General features: G+C 40.2%; 2 protein-coding genes across 14 annotated transcripts in view; one reads left to right on the top strand and one right to left on the bottom strand.

Annotated features, from left to right (window-relative positions):
- PPP1R13B (protein phosphatase 1 regulatory subunit 13B) overlaps positions 1 to 17,181 on the top strand; it is a 58,974-nt gene extending 41,793 nt beyond the window's left edge. For 4 of the 12 annotated variants that reach the window (XM_015865537.3, XM_015865534.3, XM_085549530.1 and 1 more), the window contains 14 exons: positions 1,018 to 1,119; positions 2,243 to 2,417; positions 2,767 to 2,963; positions 4,380 to 4,544; positions 5,324 to 5,504; positions 7,193 to 7,351; positions 9,911 to 10,080; positions 10,320 to 10,821; positions 11,165 to 11,931; positions 13,475 to 13,612; positions 13,690 to 13,823; positions 14,213 to 14,379; positions 14,794 to 14,993; positions 15,640 to 17,181. In XM_015865537.3, coding sequence (XP_015721023.2) covers positions 1,018 to 1,119; positions 2,243 to 2,417; positions 2,767 to 2,963; positions 4,380 to 4,544; positions 5,324 to 5,504; positions 7,193 to 7,351; positions 9,911 to 10,080; positions 10,320 to 10,821; positions 11,165 to 11,931; positions 13,475 to 13,612; positions 13,690 to 13,823; positions 14,213 to 14,379; positions 14,794 to 14,993; positions 15,640 to 15,681 — 3,099 coding nt within the window. In that variant the 3' untranslated portion in view covers positions 15,682 to 17,181. The remainder of the gene's footprint in view (positions 1 to 1,017; positions 1,120 to 2,242; positions 2,418 to 2,766; positions 2,964 to 4,379; positions 4,545 to 5,323; positions 5,505 to 7,192; positions 7,352 to 9,910; positions 10,081 to 10,319; positions 10,822 to 11,164; positions 11,932 to 13,474; positions 13,613 to 13,689; positions 13,824 to 14,212; positions 14,380 to 14,793; positions 14,994 to 15,639) is intronic. The other 8 variants (XM_085549532.1, XM_015865536.3, XM_085549531.1 and 5 more) reach the window with 4 other exon arrangements.
- Positions 17,182 to 17,658: 477 nt separating this feature from the next.
- Positions 17,659 to 23,806, bottom strand: ZFYVE21 (zinc finger FYVE-type containing 21). 2 transcript variants are annotated; one of them, XM_015865540.3, is made up of 8 exons: positions 23,653 to 23,806; positions 23,243 to 23,293; positions 22,105 to 22,273; positions 21,015 to 21,090; positions 20,794 to 20,885; positions 19,981 to 20,034; positions 18,624 to 18,766; positions 17,659 to 18,400 (listed from the first exon to the last, which is right to left on the bottom strand). In XM_015865540.3, the coding sequence occupies exons 1-8, from the start codon at positions 23,782 to 23,784 to the stop codon at positions 18,365 to 18,367; spliced, it is 753 nt and encodes a 250-aa protein (XP_015721026.2). In that variant the 5' UTR covers positions 23,785 to 23,806; the 3' UTR covers positions 17,659 to 18,364. The 2 variants fall into 2 exon arrangements, with proteins under 2 accessions (XP_015721026.2, XP_015721027.2); XM_015865541.3 differs by lacking the exon at positions 19,981 to 20,034.
- Between the last annotated feature and the right edge of the window lie 81 nt (positions 23,807 to 23,887).

The following is a 23,887-nucleotide window of genomic DNA, read 5'->3' as shown; positions in this document are numbered from 1 at the left end:
TTTTGTGATTGCACGGTGAAAAAAGAGGCTTTTTGAAACCATGAAGATCTCTCGTGCACATTGAACTGATCCCAGAGCAGAACAGCATGCCCTGCCATTTGACAACCTTTATTTGAAATCTTCCTGCAGAGCTCCCAGCAAGACCTCTTGTCTAGAGTGACAGCCATTTCTCTTGGTCTGTCAGACTGAGATTAGCAGTGAAACACATCCTGATGTCTTTACACAAACGTAATACAGAGAATCTTTCTAGGGGAGAGAAGAAAGCTTTTCAGAGTGGCACTGTTTTTTCACTTTGATAAGCTGGATTTGGGGTGGGAGAAGGGATCTGAGGCTGGGGCTGTGTCTCTCCATTCAGATTCTGCACAAGCATCAAAATACTCCAGTGAAGTGTAAATACTCCAGTTTGTCCAGTGAGGCTGTGGATACCACATCCCTGTAAGTGTTACAGGCCAGGCTGGCTGGGGCTTTGGACAACCTGGTCTAGTGGAAGGTTTCCCTGCCTGTGGCAGAGTGGTCAGAAATTGATGATCTTTCATGTCCCTTCCAACTCAAGCCATATTGTGATTCTATGAAATTCTGATGTTTGCTTCAAGACAGCCTTTAACTACAGGTTTTCATGTGTATTTGTCCTATGGCAGGTAAATAATGCTAACCACCAGTTAAAGCAGCCAAGGCACTTAACACTGAAAATGTTAGGAAAGAAGATTCAGGTTCCACTTTCTGCTTCGTATACCTTCTTACATGTCTGTTATAGTACATGCAGTATCAGCATATACCAATTTTACACAACATCTTAGGAAAGGAATGTTAAACATAAGATGAAGACCTTTTTCTGTGCTTTGTTTCTAGTGATCCCTTTCCTTTTCCACTTCTTGCTATTTTTGCTCTGGAGTTCATTATTCCCTAGTAGGTATCTGTCATTTTTTCTCTTCTGAGAGCTGGGAATGAGGCAATAGTCAAGGAAAATTCTGGTATCAGAACATTGCAAGTATTGACGTAATATATTTTGGTCTGCAGGTCGGGAACCCACGCGTTGAGCTCACTCTTTCTGAACTTCAAGATATGGCTGCCCGACAACAACAGCAGATTGAAAACCAACAGCAAATGTTGGTTGCTAAGGTAATTAACAGCAAACAAAATATGGAGATTTGTAATAAATGCAGTTTACTTAAACATATGCAAACGCAAGTCTACTTGGATATGGAAAATGCACTAATTCATTTTAGCTAAGCTGAAGAAGCTTGAGAAATCTGTTGTTTTGCTAAGTTAATTTTAGCTAGGCAATGTAAAAACATTTCACTTTACGTGATAGTATGTCAAATGATAATGTGTCAAGGCAATAGTTATGTATCTTGGTAAAAAATATTCCTAGATTTTGTCTCTTTCATGAGGCCTGTTTTGTGATCTGTGGCAGATTGCACTTGACTCTGTGTTCATCTCTGCTGTCTCATTCACCTCAGTATGGTAACAGGTGTGAGATACCATTTCATATATATTCATCTATTATGTTTCCAAAATCTATGAGATGAAAGAATCTGGATAGATTTTCAGAGTGGGGAGTGAGATTAGTTCAGGTATTACAAAATGCCATGTGCATTGGATGCTCGGAGTACAATGCAGCATATTTTTGAAGGAATCAATATAACAGTTCTGTTATTTTTTTTTTTTTAATTACATTCTTTTTTTTCTTTTTTTTTTTTTTTTTTTTTGAATGAAACTAATGTAGGAAACAGAAATATTTCCATTATGTGTCCAATGGGAGGACTGTTATTTAGATCTAAAACATTATCTTTCAGTAGATCAGATTGTTTAGACTGGTCTGTTGGGTGTATTTTGTGTACTTTGTGAAGCTTCATAACGGCTATAGAAAATTCCTTTTGCTACAGCAGGAAAAGGGTTAACAGCAGCAGAAACCAAATGCCAGAAAGCAGACAGTTATGTCTGACTGTTCAGGCCAGGTTTTCTTTTGCATGTATGTGTAAATTTGATATTTGGTCCAAAAAGTTCTGTATTTCTGTGCTTTAAAACATGAGTTGAGAGGATTTTTTTCCTTGGGAAGACCAATGTAAATTTTAACTAGATACTGCTCCTTCTGATTTCTGGAAAGCAAGAATGAACAAACAAATAACAGTAACCAAACATAGACACACAAAAAAACCACCAATCATAGTGATGGGTTTTATTAAGACCACTTTTTTAATGAATAAATGGGTGATAAATACTTTTTGTCATATCCTGTAAGGAACAACGTTTACGTTATCTGAAGCAGCAAGAGCGTCGGCAGCAGCAGTCTGTTTCAGAGAGTGAAAAGCTTCAAAAACTTAAAGAACGTGTTGAAACCCAGGAGACAAAGTTGAAAAAAATCCGTGCCATGAGAGGACAAGTGGATTACAGCAAGATCATGAACGGCAATCTGTGTATGCAAGATTTCTAAGTATTTCTATCTATTTCATTTTCTGTTCAGTGTACATCAGGTATAACAGTGTGTGTGCTAGCGGGATTTCAGATGGAATGTTTATTTGTCGTACAGAGGGTGCCATGCTTCTAGAAAATTTATACATGGTGTAAATTCTTGTTTGGAATATGTGATCAGACTAAGTGATCAGTAACTATGGTAAACATCAACAAATTCCCAACACATCATAAGTATTTAAACATTTATGTATACTGGGTTTAAAACTAGTGTGTTGTATTTGCCAGTACCTATAGAATTCTAAATTAATACTCTCCTCTACTTGTTTTTTATTATTATCTCATTCATTTTAGCAACTGAAATCGAGCATATAAGTGCCATGTTCCAGGAAAAGCAGCAGGAGCTACAGGCTGCAGTGTTAAAAGTGGATCAACTTACGCAGCAACTGGAAGACTTAAGGAAAGGGAAACTGAATGGGTTTCAGTCTTACAATGGACAAGTAACAGGACCTGCGGCAGTCGAATTAAAGAAGTTGTATCAAGAGCTACAGGCAAGTAACAGAGACACGATTAAAATGAGAGATGTAGACTAAGGAAAGTCATATTACTGCTCTTATAGATGAGCATTTGGTACTACAATCTCATAAAACTGGTGTGTTGGGATGTTACTAATGTGCAAGGTCATGGCTATGTAAGAAATGAACATGAATTAACATTTTAACAAAATCATAAAAAATATAAGCTGCTCTGTGTTCACTCACTACACTATAGTGTACTGTAGTTGCACATATTCACAATATACACTGTACTGCTATCATACATATTTCTCAGAAAATACTGCTTCATCTCAAGTGCAGATTTCATGTCAATAATTAAATATTCATATTGAAGTTTTGTCATTTTTGGGGAGAGAAAATTTTCAGAATAATTAACATTGCAGTGTATCAACATTGGAGATTGAGAATTTACTCACATACTCTACTGTGACATGACAGCAGATCTAACATATATTTAGCATTTAAAGATAATTTAAATTTCAAGATAAGTCTAACTTTATTTTTTTGCATGAGCAAATATACCAGATAATCTCTTTCATGTTTTCAGAAATTAGGAATATAGGTCCTTTTTTCCTCCTTCAATTTATAAAAGGTGTATCTGCTTTCCATGTGTTTCCAAATGCAAAGATGCACAATCGATTAAGATTTCTTACTTGTGCTTCATAATGATCCCATACACGTTTATCAAGACTTAAATTGCCTCAGGATTTTTATTAATTTTTTTTTAATATGGAATGGTTACCATTGAAGGTATGAACAAATGCCAATGGGAACGCAAGAAAAATTATCATAAGGGATGTCATAGTTGATTTAAACTGTAAGTTAAACTATAAAGGTAATTCATCCCCTAATTTGCTGGAAACCAGCTTTGGAGGTTTTAGTTTAATTTCCATGTAGAGATGAAAATCTGCATCTAGTCCTTGCAGGGCAGTTAACTTCCCATCCTCTCATCCAGATTTCATGTGGAATTGGAATCTGAATCAGTAGCATAATTACTGTCAAGTGTTTTATCCCACTTAACATTCCAGTGATATTCAGATTGTCACTGTTCCTAAACATAACTTTTAACAAGCCTTTTTTTAAATTAATATTTCGTTGTAGAATCGATTTATTAAATGTATTTATGTGTAAAGCTTCAATCCAGTTGGTATCAGGTGCATTGTTTAGTAGGTGCATATTTAGTAGGTGCCCACTGTCTTGTTAGGACATCCTTTTCTTTTACTGTTTTCTTTTAATGGTTGTTCATGGTAATCTGTGTGAAAGCATAAAATCAGAGATATCAGAACACACCTGATACAAGCTGTCTCAGGTTTCTTTAACATTGTACTAAAAACAAACTTGGCAACAGACAAAATGAATTAACTATCCAAAAAGTGTGTCATTATTTGTTTTGTTTGTTTGATTATTTAGATTAGGAACAGGCTTAATCAGGAGCAGAACTCCAAGCTCCAGCAGCAGAAAGAACTCTTAAACAAACGTAACATGGAAGTGGCAATGATGGACAAGCGAATCAACGAGCTGCGTGAACGACTATACAAGAAAAAAGTTGAGGCACGTCAAAAAGAAAACATTCCTGTAAGATAAACTATTAAAAGGGCCACACTTTAGTTTATCAGCAGCCTATTAAAGCTACATAGACTACATAGCATGTCACTTTTTCCCAGCCAAGTAGCAAGCATTTAAAAATATTTTAAGGTTTTCCACAGATATGAGAGAACTGTTGGACAGAATGCACCTCCTTTTGTTTGTCTTTATGTTACAGACCTTACTGTATTAAAATTTATAGTGACTTAGATCTGTAGAAAGGAAAGCATGATTATGGGCTATACTTCAAAGCATAGCAGGATAAAAAGGTGGGCTGTTCTTCATTTGTTTTTCCCTGGAGCAAGAAACAGTTACTGATCTGATGACATTAGTCCTAATAGTTGTCTGAGGCTTCGACTAGAAATCAGTTGCAAAGTAAACCATTCCTCAAGGGATTACAGACACCACCTCTGGATTCCCATATGTATTCCCAGCTGGAGGTGCTGAGTTAAAAGAGAAAATAATAATTAAAAAATAATAATAATAAAGTGATCGGTTTGCCCAAAAAAGGTACAATGTAAAGAGACCTTGTACAGTAACAGTTTTTCCTCATGTGAAGTACTGAGAGATTTAATATTTGAGGAGTTGGTTTTAGGGAATAAAATTTGGTTTTCTAGTTCAATTTTTACATAGAAGCATTAAGTGCAGTAATTTATTTAAAGTGAATTAGCTACAGTGCATGGTTGTAGATAATTAAATGTAGACCTCCAGTTCATGGATGAATGCCTAAATTAAATGGAAGTTCACGTTTCAATTTCTGTGACTTTTAGTTGAATCGTATTAATGGAACTTCATCACCCCAATCATCTCTGAGTGCTTCAGGAAGGGTGGCAGCAGTGGGACCCTACATCCAAGTTCCAAGTGCTGGCACTTATGCTGTACCAGTAGATCCAGTCAAGCCACAGTCTCTCACCATTGCTTCTAGTTCAACACATGGAAGATCAAAATCTGGTAAGTGCTTAAATGTGATATTATTAATGTACATTGTTTGGGAATTAGTAATAAGGAAAAGGAGTAATCCTAAGAGATGCTGTTTTGGGATGATCTCTATAGCAGTAAAAGTAATATTGCATGTTTTCAGTACTTTTCTGTGGACTGGGCACTGCTCATTTGATATGAACCATCTTTACTTCAGTTCATGAATATTCCTTAGGAGAAGGAGGGTATTTTCTTTGCAGTTTTACTTGGTGGTACACCAATAAAGGGAGCGCATGCTCCTTTATAGATTCTGTGAATTAACTGCTCTGTCTTTAATACATTTTTGCATAGTTAGTGTGTTTGATTATAGTAATGAAATAACTTTGTATTATAAACAACTCTTTATGGTATGTTGTTATTTATCAAGTAAATCAAAGCTACTGAACAAGTAGAAACAGTATTATTTGTCAGAAGGAGACTAAATAGGAAAATACAGTAAAACTATGTGAGGTGTTTGTTTCAACTGAGATAAGAGAATCCATCGCTATTGAAGCCTTTCTGACATGGAATATTGTTAGTATTGATGCTGTTTATTTGTATCTGTCTTCATTAACAATATTCTTCCAGAGACATAACTAATATCTGAAATTGCTTCCCATGTCTTCCATAAATAATCTGTTCATTTTCTAAAGTTGAAAACACTTTTATTTTATATTAGAGACTGACAAAAGCAGATCATGGCATTTTTGCCTTAAAATTTCATTTTTGTAAAGCACACTTGTGTGGTCACATCTTACCAAAATCATAGTTCTGAAGAAGTGGCTAACTTCATATGATCAGTGCAAATAAATACAACTACTGGTTTATCCAATTTATTGATTTGTATATATAAATAAACATGCATAATACAAATAAACAGTCATGATTGATCTTAACCACAGGACTTGATTTTTCATGATCTCTTAGGAGAGATCTGAAAATGAGGTAAGGGATGACCACCCCAGCAAAGCTCTTGAAATACTCACGTGCATTTCAGTACTTAAAACTGGACACTCCAACAAATTTTGCAGCATGCTTCAAAATAAGGAGGAAGATCTGAACCTCCACAAAAGCATGTTTTCTATTGATGTTAGTGACCTAAAGATATCTTTAGTTTCATAGAAATTTAATCTCTGCAATTTTATGAAAAAATCTTAAGAACATAGAAGAATTTCATTGTGAGAATAAAAGGGCAGAGTTGCAGGTGTTTGGGGTTTGGACACGTGGCTTCCTCCCCTATATATAGAAAGAAATAACATTCCCTAACTTATAAGTTCACCAACAAGAAATAATGCACTGCTTTCAAAATATTAGCTTTGCAAGATGCAGATATCTACTTGTAGGCCTAATTCATAAGGTTGTGAGATCTGTGAATGAGAACTCTTAGATTTTTGTGGAAGTAATTATTCTACCTTAGGACAGACTTCGTGTTTATTATTCTGAATATACTTGGAGAATGTCCCACAATAGATTTATGTAAGGAGAATTATATATTCTCCTGGGAAGAAGAAAAGTGACATTTATTTTTTCCCAGCTGTCATGCTTTTATTTGTCATTGTCTGAGTGCTCCTGTTCTAATTTCTCCATTGTCATTTTGTCATTGTTATAATTTCTCCACCACTCTTTTTTTTTTTTTCTTTCTTTCTTTTTCTGTGTAACTGGATCTGCCTTGGTGTGTCCAGTAGAAACAGACTGGGGGTGTGTGAAAAAATCTCCAGACACCTGGAAGGTTTCTGATTTAGACACAATAGCGGATCCTATTCTGTCACCTCCCACTTCTCTTCAGTCTGCCGTTCACAATGTCATCCGTCTGGCACCTACTGTCTATGACACCCAGCACTGTGAGTCCGTAGAAGATCTTTGGCTAGCTAAGAATTTAGTTTTTAATATGATCATCTGAGCTCTTGCATACAGATGCGTATTAACCAGCATCTTAAGAAACTGTGTTGTGCTATGCAGTAGATGCTGTTGAAATGTAAAACTGTTTAGATTTTGTTTTTCACCATAGAAGAAAAGGGATTTGCAGCAGATTCATTCTTACAGCACTGCAGTAGCATACTAGGGATGAGTTTTCTTCACTGAAAAAACTTTGGGGAAAAAATGATGAGAAAAAATTGTGGCAATCAATCAGCAAAACATGATTTACTGTATCTCAGATTAGATAGATATAACACATACATGTTTTACTTCAGCTGTTCTACACATTTTAAGAGTTTCTGTGTTGCACTGGCCCCAGAGGTAGGAGGAAAGCTCACCTTCTCCAAGTCAGTAGCAAGAATCGTAATGACTTCAATAGGATGCAAATGCAATTACTTGGTTTACACTCCACTTGCTGTAGTAAGTATAACAGAACTGGACCTACGATAATTTTTAGGTAAAATCTGAGAAAGTACGCAAGAACTTTTGTGTGTATGTGTGCCACTGTCTTATTTATGTTAATAGAAGAGTGTTTGGTGGGAGTTGAAGTGCACTGGGTGCTAGGTAGTCATAAAAGCAGGTAGACAACGGGATACCTTTGGAAGACAAAATGAAACCTGTTGGTGCAAATGGCTATGGGAGAGCTAAGAACAGGAACTCGTTAGGACTTGCAAAAGGGTGTTGCCATCAGATGGGTAAATGTGTCTGGGAGCTGCTCAGCCAAACCAAGGACAGAAGTCAGTTGCTGTTTGGCTGCCTCTCGAGCACCTATCACAGCCTCTGGCGCAGTGCGTGCAACTGGAGATTGCAACAGCAGCTTAGTAAAGTGCATGAGACCAAGCTTGAGTTTATGAGCACTGATACAGAATGCGAGGTAGTTGTGAGTCTGCCAGATTGTAACATGAAGGATGTAAAGATGGGATCAGCTACGCTCAGATGTTGGTATACATAGGAATGAAAGAGAAAAGTCAGAGGAGAGAAAGTAAAAGTGTTTGGACGGTCATAGCTTTTGGTCTGGCTCTTGATAACCAGATTGGTGGCATAAAACAAAGGAACAGCAAAGGTATAACTCTTAATTTTTGTTCATTTAAAAGTAAACGGTCTGATTGGAACGTGTCTATATGTACTTTGTATGAGCTAATAAAATGAATTTATATTCATATGATGAAAAACTGGGTAGCAATTGGCTGGAAAACTTCAGCTTGTCATTTCAGCAGGGGGAAGAAATGCGATGCCCAGTAAAGAGAATAAGGCTCATGTGTAGAAAATAGTGTGCTGAAGCTATATTCAGTATAGTTAGAATATTTCTTTGCATCTTGTTCTTAGACTGCCACCTATTCTAAACAGAGAATGACACAGAATCCTAGAAATAGTCTTGTTGGTTCTGTTTTCTAAGCGCTTAAAACTGAAAATAAACAGGAAACATTAAACACCAGACTTTAATTTGACCTATGGGGTCAATAAATCTGAGTAACTCCCCTCACCTTAGCTGTCATCCTCTGGTGTAGTTAGTTAGCTGTTACAGATTGTCTTTGCAAGGTGCTCCATTAAGTTAATTGCAGTCCATGGGGAAGGAGAAGTGATCTCAATCCCCTCAGAGAAATACGAAGCTTAATCTTTCAAAGGCAGATCGAAGCTTTGGAATCTAATCAAGGATCTGTGTAGTTACTGTAAAACAGATATAATTGTAAGATGATTGAAACTTGCTCGTTTGGGAACAGGAAGCAGGTAGTCCGCCCCAGTTAATAAAGTAATATATTGAAGCATCTAGGATTCATTAAAGATCTGTTGCCTCAGCTTACACACAGCTATGTGTGATTCTTTTACATGTGTGGAAGATGAAAGCACATGACTTGTATCTTGGCACTGTGACCTCTTGTCAGATGACTTTAAACATTTCTTTAAAAGTTAAGTCTTTGAGGCAGTGCTGATCAGGTGAGTGTGTAGAGGAGAAAAACAGAAGGTAAGTTAACAGTCACTTCCAGTAGAGGAATGTGTGCCTTTGTTCAGCCACATTCCTGAGATGAGTTTTTGTTTCCTGTTATGAGTCAAAGAATCCAGTAACAATAGTTTAAATTTGGAATAAGTTCACACAGAGCTTACATGGATTTGACACGTGTAATTTGACAGCGTTTCTGATTGGTAACAAAAGAAATATGTAGAAGTGTTTCTGTGAGGCCTTTTTTTGCCAGGCTAAGTTTGCTTTTTAATAATAGAATGAATGTGCGATACTAACACAAAAAATATAACTGCCTTTTTTTCTGTAGGATTTTTATTACAATTTGTATGCCAATGGGTAACACACATCACGTTAAATAGAGCAATGGGGCTTTCAGTATTGATTTCTGAATCAAACATAACAATTTATCTGATTTCTGAAATCAAATTAATCCTTTTGTAATCTAACTTGTTCAGTTTTACACGTTGCTTTGCTTCTTTACATTGGTTGTATCCTAAATCTAGTGTTTTCATCTGTTTGCAAGCTAATGATGGAAACTGGCCACTACTTAAGCAAAGCTCAGCCCCTGTGGTAAAACCGCCTCAGATCTCCAATACAGACTGGAAGGAATCGAGCATGGATACTGCTTTAAAACAAGGAACAATATCCAGTCAACCTTTGCCAACTTCAGCATTAGGAAGTACTGATAAGCTGGTGAGTTTCCCCTGTGGTGTATTTATGGATCTGTTTTGCTAAAATCATGAACCTTTGGCTTCTGACACTGAATTTGCTTCATGTATCTACACATTTCATCATGACCAAGATTATTATTAGTCTGCTCTATTGAATGAGGATCATTCTTGCTTACAAGTGTTTTATGTAATTAAGTGATACATAGCTTTTTTAAATTATTTATTCTTATATATTATTCTTATTTATTTATTCTTATATAGGGTCTTGACTTGGGGAAAGTGCCACCAGCAATTCCTGGTGTAAGCAAGCAGTTGCCTCAAAACTATGGGACCTATCCAAGCCCAGTTCCCTTAGGAACAGGTTCTACAAATTCCCTAGAAAGAAGGAAGGACGGCAGCCTGCCCAGGCCTGGAACTAGTATAGCAAATCGACAAAGACCTGTTCCCCTTCCGCCGCCAAGCAACGTGCATCAACCCAGTTCCTCACAACAAATCCAACAGAGAATTTCTGTACCTCCTAGCCCTACGTATCAACCCTCTGGACCCCCCTTGTTTCCAGGAGGAGATGGCAGGCCAGAACTCCCTTTAACTGTGGCCATCAGACCTTTTCTAGCTGATAAAGGATCAAGACCTCAATCTCCCAGAAAAGGGCCACAGACAGTGAACTCCAGTTCCATCTACTCAATGTATCTTCAACAAGCAACGCCACCAAAGAATTATCAACAAGCTGTATATAACACCTTAAATAAGTCGGTAAAAGCAGGTATGATATATATATTGCTTTACTTTTTACCTTTGCTGTAAGCAATTAAAATGTATTTACTGAGCTTAGTTTACATATCAGTATAAATCACATCGTTTTAGAAATCTCTATCTATTTTTTTATAGATAAGTTGAAAAAATCACATCTATAGAGTTGGTGATTGCCATCACCAGCAGCTGAGTAATTGGTTTTGTTTTGGTAGATTCAGTGTATGTCTTTTTTTCTGTTCTGATGTCAAACAAGTAGCAGCAAAGCCACACAGAGTGTTTGCAAATATTTCATCATGTAATTCGAAAACAGTTCTTCACCGTATTCCATCTTTTCTTTTTTTTTGTTTCTTCAGTTTATGGAAAACCTGTCTTACAATCTGGTTCAACTTCTCCCTCACCGCTGCCATTCCTTCATGGCTCTTTGCCTGCCCAGACTTCTCCACAGCCACAATCTCAGCCTCAGACTGATGTCCCTGAAAAAGATCAAGAGCTGGAAAATGCTCCACCACCCAGTGAAAACAGCAATGTGGAAAACATTCCTCGCCCCCTCAGTCCTACTAAGCTCACCCCTATTGTGCATTCACCCCTGCGATATCAAAGCGACGCTGACCTTGAAGCTCTGCGAAGAAAATTGGCCAATGCTCCCAGGCCGTTAAAGAAGCGTAGTTCTATCACTGAACCAGAAGGCCCAAGTGGACCAAATATACAAAAATTACTGTATCAACGCTTTAATACTTTGGCTGGAGGAATAGAAAGTGCCCCTTTTTATCAGCCAAGCAATCCCCAGGACTTCATAGGTATCTTAGCAGATGTTGATAATGGTAACACTAGTACCAATGGCAATATCGAGGAACCTATTTCTGTGCAGCCTACAGTTCCCCTTCCTGATGAGCCACCCCCTTCATCAGATGCCAATGATAATGAATTACCTTCTCCTGCTACTGAGGAACTGATAAGCACTGAAACTACAAATCAAACATCTGAGACGACTGAAGATAACAACAACAACCTTGCTATAGTTCCTTCTACTGAAGAGTCGTCCAGTCCCACACCTGAGGTCAGCTCTCCAGCAGAAGAGGAAGCTCCTGTGCAACCTGCTCTTCCTCCTCCACTTCCTCCTGTAAGTAACTAAAAAAGGACAAATTTGTGAACTAACTGTGTGCATAAGCAGAACTGGAAGATGCAAAGCTTACACTAACTGGCATCATTGCACCTGAAGTTTTGTGATACTAAAATAAGAAAAAATAAAAGTACACCAAATAGTATTCTGATAGGTAGGCTCGTAAAGAACCTGTTCTGTTTAACATGGAAAATAAATGCAGCACCAACATGAGGCTGTGTATGCAGTTCAGGCAATAGAACCTATTTTGGGATGTGCTCATCATGGAGCTGATGCTGGTAGATGAAGCACCATTAAAAATAATCCTCAATTTCCCCAGGGCTGCAAAGATAACGGTATGAACCAATGGGTGAGCTGCTGCAGTGGGGATTCTTAATTTGCATAGAAGCTGAAACAGCTATTCTGGGAGAAGTGTGCTGCTTTCCCTCTCTCAGCAGACTGGGGCTGACAGATCTAACAGCAACACAGCTGACTTGTTCTAGCAGCAATCTTTTCCTATCGGATTGCCTCTATTTGAATTGCTCTCAAAGTTCCTCCTCCAGCTGCACCACAGTCTTTTAAATACTAGTTGACTTTGTTGTTAGCAAAGTCTACAGCATATGGAGAACTGAAGGTAGGGAGAAAACTGTAATTTATTCTTAGTTGTTAATATGACTCACTGTAACGCTGATTTCAGTGCACTTCTCAATTCACCTATAGCTCCATAGCTTCTACTGCAAAGAGCTTATGTTCTTTTTATAACCTGGCTGCAGTGTGAACAAGGCTTTGCATTTTGCACGAGGATGTGTGGGCCAAGGCACTTCTGCACAGATGGAATATGCCGACAATACATATTGCTCACACTGTGAGACATTTATTTGTTTGTTTTGCAGTAAGATAGTAGTTCTAATAGGAGACAAGAAGTCAGGTGGCTGTGCAGATTTAAAGCACTCCACAAAGCTCTCAGTAGGCTTCATTCTGAAAAGTAGCAAGAACTGGTGTAAATTACACAGTTTGTTCTCAAAAACACATTTAAACGTGTTTCAAATCTTGAGAATGTTTCTTCTGATTGTACCATCTTGAATGCTACATAAAAGAGCTTCATAGTCTTTCTTTCTCCCAGCAAAGCTCTTTGGTACAGACCTGCTGCTGACACTTCTGCTAATTCAAGGGACAACTTCCTTCCTTGTGCTTAACTGTGTCACGCTTTCTAATCTAAGCTAAAGGTCTGACGGTGCTTCAGACCATCCACCAGAGACACATTCAGCTCACATAACACGTGATTAGGATTGTTGTGCTCAGAAGCCATTGGTTTGAGTGCTTTGTTCCTTGTACTTGTTGGATTTAAATAGGAGTAGCTTGATTATGTTGGCATGCTTTCTAATTTTTACTAAGATATAATAAGATATCTATTATTGAAAGGATTTGTAATAGAAGCGTCTGCATCATTCTTACAACCATTTAAGGAATGATGGGATTCCTTCCCTAGTTAAGGACTAACTGAATGGTTTGTAACTACTTCTGCAGTCAGAAATAATGCCTTTAAACCTTCATTTCCACTCAGACCAAACGAACCAACCTGAAGAAACCGAACTCTGAAAGAACGGGCCACGGTTTGAGAGTGAAGTTCAACCCATTGGCCCTTCTCCTGGATGCTTCTTTGGAGGGAGAGTTTGATCTCGTACAAAGAATCATATATGAGGTGAGTTTCCAAGCCAAGGGAACTTGTGTGTATACTAGGGGGGAAAAAAGTGCTGAACTATTTCATGTTTTCTATAGGTTGATGATCCCAGTAAGCCCAATGATGAAGGGATTACGCCTTTGCATAATGCAGTGTGTGCTGGCCATCACCACATTGTGAAGTTCCTGCTTGATTTTGGAGTAAACGTAAACGCAGCAGACAGTGATGGGTGGTAAGTGACAACATTTTTAACTTAACTGAGAAAACACCGTTTTGATGCCAATTCTGTATCTAATGGAAACCTGCTTGGGGAACCATTTCTTCCTCCTCTGTGCCCAGCAAATGAGGACTTGCTAAGTTTGAGCACTTTTATATCCAGCAGCACTGCGGGCTATGCAAATCAGCATAAAATAACACCTGTTTTATGTTTGGCTTTGCTGGAGTCAGGTCGATGCTGGAATCCACTCTGATTCATTCGGCGTGTTTTGAACAATGCGTGCATATCCCATAAAGAACAGCTTCCTTTAAAAGCAGACAGGCTGAACTCTGTATTGCACGACTAAATAGCCAGGATTCCTGGCAGCTTCTTGTTTTCATTTCTACATGTTTGCTTTATTTCAGGACACCTTTGCATTGTGCAGCTTCTTGCAATAGTGTTCATCTCTGTAAACTATTGGTTGAATCTGGGGCAGCTATTTTTGCTTCAACTATAAGTGACATAGAAACTGCTGCAGACAAGTGTGAAGAGATGGAGGAAGGTTACATTCAGTGCTCTCAGTTCTTGTATGGTAAGCTACGACGCTTCGTTACAAACAGGTTTTCTCTCTCCTAAAATTCTTCCCTTTTCTGGCACTCTGCTCTAAAGGAAACATCTGCTTGGGCTCCAGACTTAAGAATGTTGCCCTGCACCTGCTCTTTCAACATGATAAAATCATAGATATCTTTTGGTTCTCATGTTGCTCGTAGTCCTTTCCTTCTTGACTTGCAGATTCCTCCTAACGCCACAATTGTTAATTGTTAGCTCAAGCAGTTGTGAAGTTTTTGTCCTCCTTTGAATACAAGTAAGATTATCAAGTTTCTATTGCTGAAAATCGTTTATGAAATGTTAATAATGAGACCAATATTCGAGCTACACCGAAAGTCTCAGGGGGAAAAATAGATGGTTTTACCTTCTCATGTGCTGTCTCGCTTCTTGTTAACAGGAGTGCAGGAAAAGTTGGGAGTGATGAACAAAGGAGTGGTGTATGCACTGTGGGATTACGAAGCCCAGAATAACGATGAGCTGTCATTCCATGAGGGCGATGCCATTACTATTCTAAGGCGCAAGGATGACAATGAAACAGAGTGGTGGTGGGCCCGCCTCAATGATAAAGAAGGCTACGTGCCTAAAAACCTGCTTGGGGTAAGTGCTGAATTACAGCTTGCCTTCAGTTTTTACTTCTCCCTGAAGTAGAATCTGTGGTCATTGTCTCAGTGCTCAGCAATTTAAGTGTGGTGGCTTTATTAGGCAGCCTTAAGCTTTGGCCTGAGAAGATACTTAGGAAGGCTTTTAAGTCCTACATTTATACAACTTTAAAATGGGGAAAAAGCCTTGAAGGTGTCAACTTCAGGCAAGGCATTTCTGCAGCTCTCAGCCAAATGTAACACTGCTGTCACAAAAGTCCAGGAATGGAAGGCCACCCAATGGACAGAGAGCATGGAATAAGCTCATTCAGGGGCTCGACAGGGAACTCCTGTATTTCCATAAAGGAATTTCCTAGCCTAGCAGCGGAGCTTGAACTAAAAGAACCGAGTTATTTGCAGAGCAGCAATCTCTGCTCCTGTTTACAGTAAAAGGTCAGCCCTTGGCATCCTGCTGGTGCTGCTTTTATTTCTCAGAAGTCACCTAAGAACGTGCAGTAGCTTCGAAACAAAGAAGCCCTCACACCCCCAAAGCACTTTTTATCACCCAGTTCTCATTAGTACCCCTTAGTTATAACTGCATTGATTTGATATTTAATCTGCTGCCAACCACGCAATGCCTAATACTTTCATTCTGTTTTTTACAGTTATATCCACGAATAAAACCTAGACAGCGAACCCTTGCTTGAATTCAGTTGTACAACAGTGCAATACCTTGCTGGTAACTGGAAACTTAAAACATACACTGGAGCCATTGTTTTTGATCATTTCACATGGAGAAATAAAACTATGATACTTAGTTTTAATGGTGCTTTCTCTTGTTAAATGGACAGCATCCAAGAGTTTCAAGATCTGCAGTTTGTAAATGAATCTTGTTCTATGTGACCCACCACTGATGAGGAGAGCCGTATCTCCACTACCTACAGTGTTCCGCCAACTGTTGTCTAAAGTGGTGTATTGAGTTCAAGTTCAGTGTGGTAGGAGCTTTCTTGTGTTAAATGTTCAGAGGTGTCATTTGCGAAGTGCAGATAAGCTGTCCAGTTTGCTCCAACCCCACAGTAACTGTCCCACGTCAGGATTTTGGATGTTTTCTTCAATACCGGTGAATGTTGAGTTCTCTCATTGCTCATCTTTGGGTTCTAGGACACAAGATCTTCACCAATTCCATTCATCAGAAAATACTCACCAAAGCTTTACGAAGGCTGGGATTAAGTGTTAACGTGCTTTCGCACTTATATCCTAGTTTAGGCAACCCCAACAAAAGCTTTACATAGTCTAGCATCTAGTATAAATCTGCATTTAGAACCAAGCTAGAGAACTAACCGAACAACAGTATTAGTACACTTTTCAAAGCCCCTACACGATAGTTCACTTGGTGTTCTATTTCGTTATTATTCAGCCTACAGCACCAGTGTTACCTCTACTAATGTAAAGGTTCCCCTAATAACCACTGCGGTTTGTCCCTTCGGGACACAACAGTTAATAGTGAACTTGCAGCAGCTTAAAGGATTTGTATGTCTGTATGGATGAAAGTGCAATAGTTGAGAAAGGTAAGAGTCTGGTAAGGGTAACGCTGTGTCATTTTACATCTGCCCAGGTCAGTCTAGAAGGAAAAAAATGAAGGACTGAGTAGAAGTAGAAAGTGAGGTGTGTAGAGATGTTGAGTGAAGGAGAAGAAAGAAATGAGGTATATTATAAAGGAGGATTTAAGAAAGGCAGGAGCTAATTTGAGGACAGTTTCTGTGGTTCTTGGCAGCCTCCATCTGTTGCCAAGGCAAGTTATGCAATAATCTATTCCACTACATTGTAGTTTCAAGCAAAAAAGAAAAGAAAAAAAAAGCACTTCACTGGAATTTTAATTGTACATGATTTTATATACCAAAAGTATATTTTGAATTTCCCATTCTAAGTTAAGTTGTAGCCATATTTCTTGTAATTTTCTCCCATTAAACAGTATGCAATTTGATTAATGCCTCATGTACAAGTTCTGTGTATAATTTATATATCCATTTCTGCAGTGCTGTAACTTGCTTTTACCACAGGTCAGCATTAACTGTATATATTGTGGTGAAAAGTGAAAGGGTATTATTGTTGACGAATCTGCTACATGAATGTCATGATTTCAAGAGCCTCCGATACAGTAATGCAGAGAAAATGTAAATGTGCACAATAAAGTAAAGTACTGCTAAGGCGTTGGCTGCATTCTCCCGTAAGTTTATATAAGTAGCAACCATAGCTGGGCCTTTCCTCAGTCAGCATAACAGGACCAGTTGGAGCTTGTGCTGCCTGCTGGTTGAGGTTTCCTCGTTGTTATATGCACTGTACAGAGAATGACTTGCCCTGTATATTTTGAAGCACCTTACACTGTGAGCTCCGGTCTTGCGACTGCAACAACTTCAGACTTGGCTAGAAAAGCTCTGAGGGGTCCTTCACACTTAAGCTGACACCTGAGCCTCGTGTGTTTGTTCACTCCATTTTTACCATCCTAGGACAGCGGAAGGAGAAAGACGTTGGCTCCGTTAGGTTTAGTCAGAGGAGTCAGCAAATCATCAAAGCTTAAAACTGAAATGAGGGTCCTGTTTATGAGAAGGCAAAGCTCCAACATTCAGATGGCAGCAGGCAGCTACTAAAGCAACCGTGCGTCGTGACAGTAAGTATCGCTCCTGTTTAAATAAGTGAATTAATTTATTCATTTTTGTACATGAAAACGTATACAATTCCAGGTAGCATTACAGTTAGATTAACAAAAGCTAGTTAGCAAAAAGAAAATACAAAACTAAAACTCATCTGTTAATACAGAAGGGAAGTTCCAAAACCATGTGATTCCAACTCGGTGATATTCCATGAAATGTGTTTAGAAAAAAGAAAATCAAGTGATTCTATAAAATCGTATCTAAGGCAGATTCTGTTGTCCATTGATTTTAAACATTTGGATAGAGGGAAAAACCTGAGATCTATACCCAAAAGCTATTCTCTGCAGAAGAGACATACACCGTAGTTTGCTTTTTGTGGCAAACAGTAAATACAATGGTTACTATAAAAGTTGTGCTGTACATGAGCTGTAGTGCAGGTCACTTTCATATTCATATTAAGTGCCTATAAAGGCAATAAAGGTTTAACAAAATATACAAAGTCTGAAAAGGTGAGACTGTTTAAAGCATTAATTGCATACATATTGCACACTATAGTGAATACTCGTGGTTCAAAACAGAAAGATGGTGTGTTTACCAGTTCTGACATGATGAACCACATTGGAATGAGAAAAAAAAGTCGAGAGAAAAGTGTTAACCAGTTGTCGGATTAGCACAAGGTGAGATGCAGGTCCTCTGCTGCTGGTGTCTGCTCTCAAGCCTCCAGCAGTTCACTCACTTCTTACTGGTCCCGAGACTCATAAAGAAGTTTTGTTGCCTGATGTGAAAGCAAAAAAATTACCGTCAAACTAATTCCCTCCACAAACGGCACAGCAAGCAGCTGCAGCTTCTGTTTTCTTAAGAACAAGGCCTTAAAATCTGCACATTAAGAAGACAAAAAGCAAGCAAGCTCCAAGGGCTGCAGACTCCCTACTGCAAAGCACCTGGCAACTACTTCTCTTCAGCCTTCTGTAAGTTTTGCCTCCCTTGCCAGTTCTTACCTTATGCATAGCTGCCAGCCAGCTCGCTGACAGCTTCTTGTTAGAGCTGAAGTCTTCACTGGCCGTAAACTTCATCTGTGTTAGCTCCTCCGATCCCGGTACTTTATACTGCAGAATCATACCTACGGCACGGGAATTGCCTCCTGAAAACAACAGAGAATGTAGAAATCCTGAATAGCACCAACTGAATCAACAGAACCTCTTTAAGGTAATAATCATATTTGAGGAGAGCATCTTAGCACTGAGTTCTAAGCACTGACAACTGCAGGTGAACTAACAGGCGCAGCATCAGGGGAGGCAGTGACACAAGGTGGACAAAGGGATGTGGAACGTGCAGATGCAGCGTTGCTCGCTTCTCTCCTGCCATCGCTGAGGCACAATTGGTGAAACCACTGATTGCACACACTGAGAAAACCCTCGTATTTCAATAGATACGTTTCACAACACAGTCTGCGGCTTCTAAATTGAATTACAGGTGTCCAGTAAGACCGGTATCAAATGGGGATCCTTCCTTGATCCAAATCCTGCAGCATCTGAGGATTTGGCAAGAGTAGCTGGCAATGGGCAACAATGTCATTTATTTCCTGCAGGAAATCCCTTACGAAAGACATTGTTCCGACAGCAGGGCCAGAGCAAGGTGCCTGTGTCTCTCCAGCTGCATAGAAATTAAGATCAACCAAAGCAAATGCACAGAAATGGAACAGCTTTGTTTAGAACTGCACATCACATTCACTCTGTTGGGGAGCTCGTTTATTGAAGTAGCAGAGCAGAAACTAAAGGCACAGGAAAAGCACACAAACACAGGAGGACAAAAACCACCTGCTGGAGCAGAAAGGGTCCAGGAGGCCACTGCCCTCATAGCCAGAGACTGATGTGATCAAAGCACACTGTGATTACAAACAGTGACTTCCTCCTCCTGTGGGACAGGCTGCAGTTCACCATCTTCATCACTGTCTGCTGCATCTACCCCCCGTCCAACTAACTGCCATGTACTGGACAACAATACACAGGAAATACATGACTCATTTCTGGTGTACAGCATTCAGGAAACCTCTGCTGAAGGAGGGTGATGTGCAAAGCTGTGTGCCACTACAGAGAATGTCTCTCTCCTCTACAGGGGCAGCCAATAGCACACGTGGTCTAAAAAAGGACTTGAGTGTTGTAGTTCACCACCAAAGAGTTACAAAAACAATCATTCTCAGTTTAATAAATAGATGGGAAGGAATAATGAGGACTAGGACATAAGCTGAATAGACACGCATCAAGCAATGAGGTGACACTGCATAGGAAAGCAGATGGGAGGGGGTGATAACAGCATGCTGGACGGAGCTGTGCTCACAAAAGGTCCTGGTGATACCTTCAGTAATGTGCTGGCTCTCCAGAAGGCTGGTGTAAGTGTGAATATCTTTTTCTACCATCAAGAAGGAAGGCAGGCAGGCAAAAAGATAAAGCAATCAGAAGAGTAATGAACAAGAAATTCCAGGAGCATTAAGCAACTCAGCAACACGTTGGGTTGATTTGAATATCAAGTTCACTCAAGTTAACGTGCTGTACCCATAGACTGTCCAATTAAAGATGCCACCAGCGACAGAGATGTTGCTAACGAGTAACGAATAGAATTACTGACCCCGTTTCTTCTCATTTCAATGAAATCATGTTCTAGTTCATCCTAAAATACTATGAAATGTGTCATGAGATGTGGCAGCAAGTAATTGCCTTCTGATAAAGATGTTACCTGTTTAATTTGGCCACCCCTTCATCCTGAATGAAATTAAGAGCACATCATTTCAGGTTTTTAAACCGTTTCTCTCTTACTCTCCTCTGAGCTGTTTGTATAGAATAGAAACCTGGCTGGACTCTGAAACAGAAGCCAGGACTGAAAGTTCCCTCCCACGAGCTTCTTATTCAATAGGTTGAAGTTCAGCCAAGTGAAAGGACCTTTACTTTGGTATACCAAGAAATTCCCTCGTGTCAGAGCTCTAAAGTCATTGCTGAATTCTGAGGGCTCCCCCGAAATCCCAGCAACCACATAGAAGAGTTTCCATGCACAACATTATTCCAGCAGCTGCTGTAAATAACACACCAGAACTACTAATAACCCAAAAATGTCTGGCTTGGACAGTAATTACAGCTTCACATTGTTCTTAATAGTTAATTTGTATTAAATTACCTCCAGGAGTGAATCCCTCTGTAAGTATCTGAACAGTTGAAATCTGTACAATTTCAATCTCATAATGGCTCTTTCCATCCAAAACCAGGTATCTTTATAAAAAAAAGAAAAATTAATTATCGATTTTCTTGTCAACAGCATCAAATCCAAATCAAACGTTTGGATTTCTATATATAAATAGCACTTGTGAACACAGCTGTATTGCTATCAACCGTCCTCACCTCTGGTTGTTGGAGAGCCGACAGACCATGAGCTCCGACTTATCCGACGTGCCCAGAGTTACAAAGAACGTAGCACCTGGAAAGAACAGCTTCAGTAATTGATTGCAGTATTTAGGAAGGAATATGGAAGTATCAATAACTAACTGTTACTCCCTGCACCTACAGCACTGAACGTATAAAGTCCTTAAGATAAATCCTTGAAAAATGAGAGCAGGTTTGAAGATGGCAAAAACAAAGCAGTTATTGTGTCTAAATTACACCAAAGAATCAATAGCGGGATGTGACTGTCAGGTGTGTGCTTAACAGATACGAAACAACACCTCTGCCAGTGCTGAAGACAACCTCAGCCGTACTGCGAGGTCAGCAACCTTCTGCCTTCATCTCATGTTTCCCACCTGCTCCAAACAGCTCTTTTGACATCGGGAAAGTCGTCTTAGTATTGAAGTGATTCATGAATTAAAGCAGACATCACGCCCACCACTTCATTTCCTCCATGCCTCATACTCCCTCTATTGCCTAATCCCGATAGTGCTGGGCTGGGAAATAATACTAACGCAGCGCGGTGCCAAACGGCCTGTGATCCACTGGTATGGCCCAAAGCACACAGCCCCACAGCTTCACATGCCTTTATTGCACGTAGCTTTAATGCTGTGCAGAAGTACCCTGGCACCAATCACACCCACGTGCCATGGACAAGATCAAAGCTCACAGATAAAGCTTGAAAATAAAGCACAGTGTGTCATCAACAAGAAAATCTAAATATCTCTGGTGTTCAGCATCTTCGTCCTCATTCAGTGCAACAGAAATGCAGCCAAAAGATGGACTCCTTTAATCAAATACCAACTGCACACATCAGTCCTCAGCACTGAAGTGTTGTTTCTAATGACTTGTTCTCTGTCAATAAGCCGGTGATACAGAATTAAGTGGCAAACAAGAAAACACCAAGGAAGTGTTTTAAAGACAGCAAATTGCAGCGCAACAGCTTGAGGAGAGGAATTAACCTCACTGCTTATCAGGTATCTTTTTTAACACAGCGTTTTTATCGATGTAAGCGAGATGAAAACAACGTCTACGCGCAGTCAGTACTTGCCATTCATGAGCACTTTAAGCTGTTTGTCATAGAACTCTGTTTCTTTCTGTGAGATGAGGGCACACTCAGCACACTGGCGCACAGGGTCCACAAAGCACATGCGAGGCAGAGGCACTTTTTTACTGCAGCACTTGTCACAGAAGCACTTTCCACATCTCCGGCAGTGATGCTGAGCGTGAGAGAATGTTTCATTCATTTAATGAATAAATGGTGAGGGAATAACGTGCTAAAGTTCGTAGATTAAACATCCTCCTACCCAACAACCTCGAGTTTCTCAGCTGTGAAATATTCACATGGAAGGGACAGGACAGCAGCCAATGGGTAAATGGCAATTAGCTGCTGTAGTGGTGGGAAGAGCTCTCTGAATCACAGAATCACAGAATGACCCGGGTTGGAAGGGACCTCAAGGATCATGTAGTTCCAACCCCCCTGCCTGGCAGGGCCACCAAACATACACCTTTACTAGATCAGGTTGCCCAGGGCTCCGTCCAACCTGGTCTTTGCAAGCTTTCAGCAGATGACAGCAGTTCAGAGAATGGCCTGGGTTGTAAAGGACCACAATGACCATCTGGTCTCAACCCCCTGCTATGTGCAGGGTCACCAACCACCAGCCCAGGCTGCCCAGAGCCACATCCAGCCAGGCCTTGGATGCCTGCAGGGATGGGGCATCCACAGCCTCCTTGGGCAACCTGTTCTAGTGCGTCACCACCCTCTGTGTGAAAAACTTCCTCCTAATCTCTGACCTAAACCTCCCCTGTCTCAGTTGATCACAACGTGTCAGAACAAGCGTTCCCAGGTGAGCAGGACCTGCTTTGTGGCTCACAGCGAGTCTCAACTGCTTGACACAAGGACGCAATGTGCTGCAGTTCTGATCACTGTTAACCTTCCAAGTACGACATGGTCCTATGAAGTACTGCTACACTTGGCTACCTCCATTTACTTCCCAAAGTTAACACAAGCAGCCTAATGAATTACAGCTTTGCAGCCACTCTGTCTGCGTCAAGATCTCTCCTTCCTTCTGTTATAACATCCATTGTTCTTGGCATGTAATTCTACTCAATCATCTACATTTTATACCAGCAGTCCATACAGGCACATTGCAGCAGTGAAAGCTTTGTGTTTGGTCGATGTCTCTTACCTTTCTGGTTATGAAGTCGAATTTCGTATCGCACTGCATACACCTCGGGCACTAGAAAACAGAACAGATTAACATTAACCTGTAACATCCGCCAACATCATCCACCACCCTGCAGCCAGGCCATCATAGTGTTAAGCTGAATGATGCTTAAAGCAGCAGCAGAGGAGCACAATGCAGGCACATTTCAGTTCCTTGTCACTCCAGTTTAATGCAAAGCATTAATGCAAATCACTCACACACCTGAACAAAAGGCTGCACAGGTCAGACAGTGCCAGCAGTGCTGGAATGGAGCAGAACAACCACGCTGCGATGTCTGCTCAGAACAGAACTACAAGTGCTTCCCTATTGTTTACGTAACCCCACACACAGCGCAGCCCGGCCGTTCCCGCTGACACCCGTTGTCCCGTTACCTCCCTGTCGGGCACCCAGGGCGGCTCGTCCAGCCCGAACGGGCTCCTGGCGTTGCGCTGCTCGGGCACCATCCTCAGCCCGCTCACTGACCGCACCAGCTTCTTGGCGTCGCGCGCCTCACAGCCCGACATCTTACCGCCACCCCTTAGGACTGGCAGCGCCGCCAGCCAATGACCTCTCGGCCCGCTCGGGACGGGCGAAGCCCTCGGCCAATAGGAAGCGGCTCCTCGCCGG

Source organism: Coturnix japonica, chromosome 5, assembly GCF_054131305.1.
Source record: "Coturnix japonica strain WE chromosome 5, WE-NBRP24, whole genome shotgun sequence".
Taxonomy (NCBI): Eukaryota; Metazoa; Chordata; class Aves; order Galliformes; family Phasianidae; genus Coturnix; species Coturnix japonica.
Note: the sequence above shows the minus strand (reverse complement) of the source record. Positions and strands in the feature narration are given on the sequence as shown.

Bases quoted from the DNA above. Each gene is read 5' to 3' on its own strand.
- ZFYVE21 (XM_015865540.3), bottom strand. From the start codon at position 23,784: ATGTCGGGCTGTGAGGCGCGCGACGCCAAGAAGCTGGTGCGGTCAGTG. The intron at 22,274-23,242 runs GTAAGAGACATC...TCTCACGCTCAG, and splicing joins TCGACTTCATAACCAGAAAG to CATCACTGCCGGAGATGTGG. The intron at 18,767-19,980 runs GTATCACCAGGA...TGTTGTTTTCAG, and splicing joins GAGCCAGCACATTACTGAAG to GAGGCAATTCCCGTGCCGTA.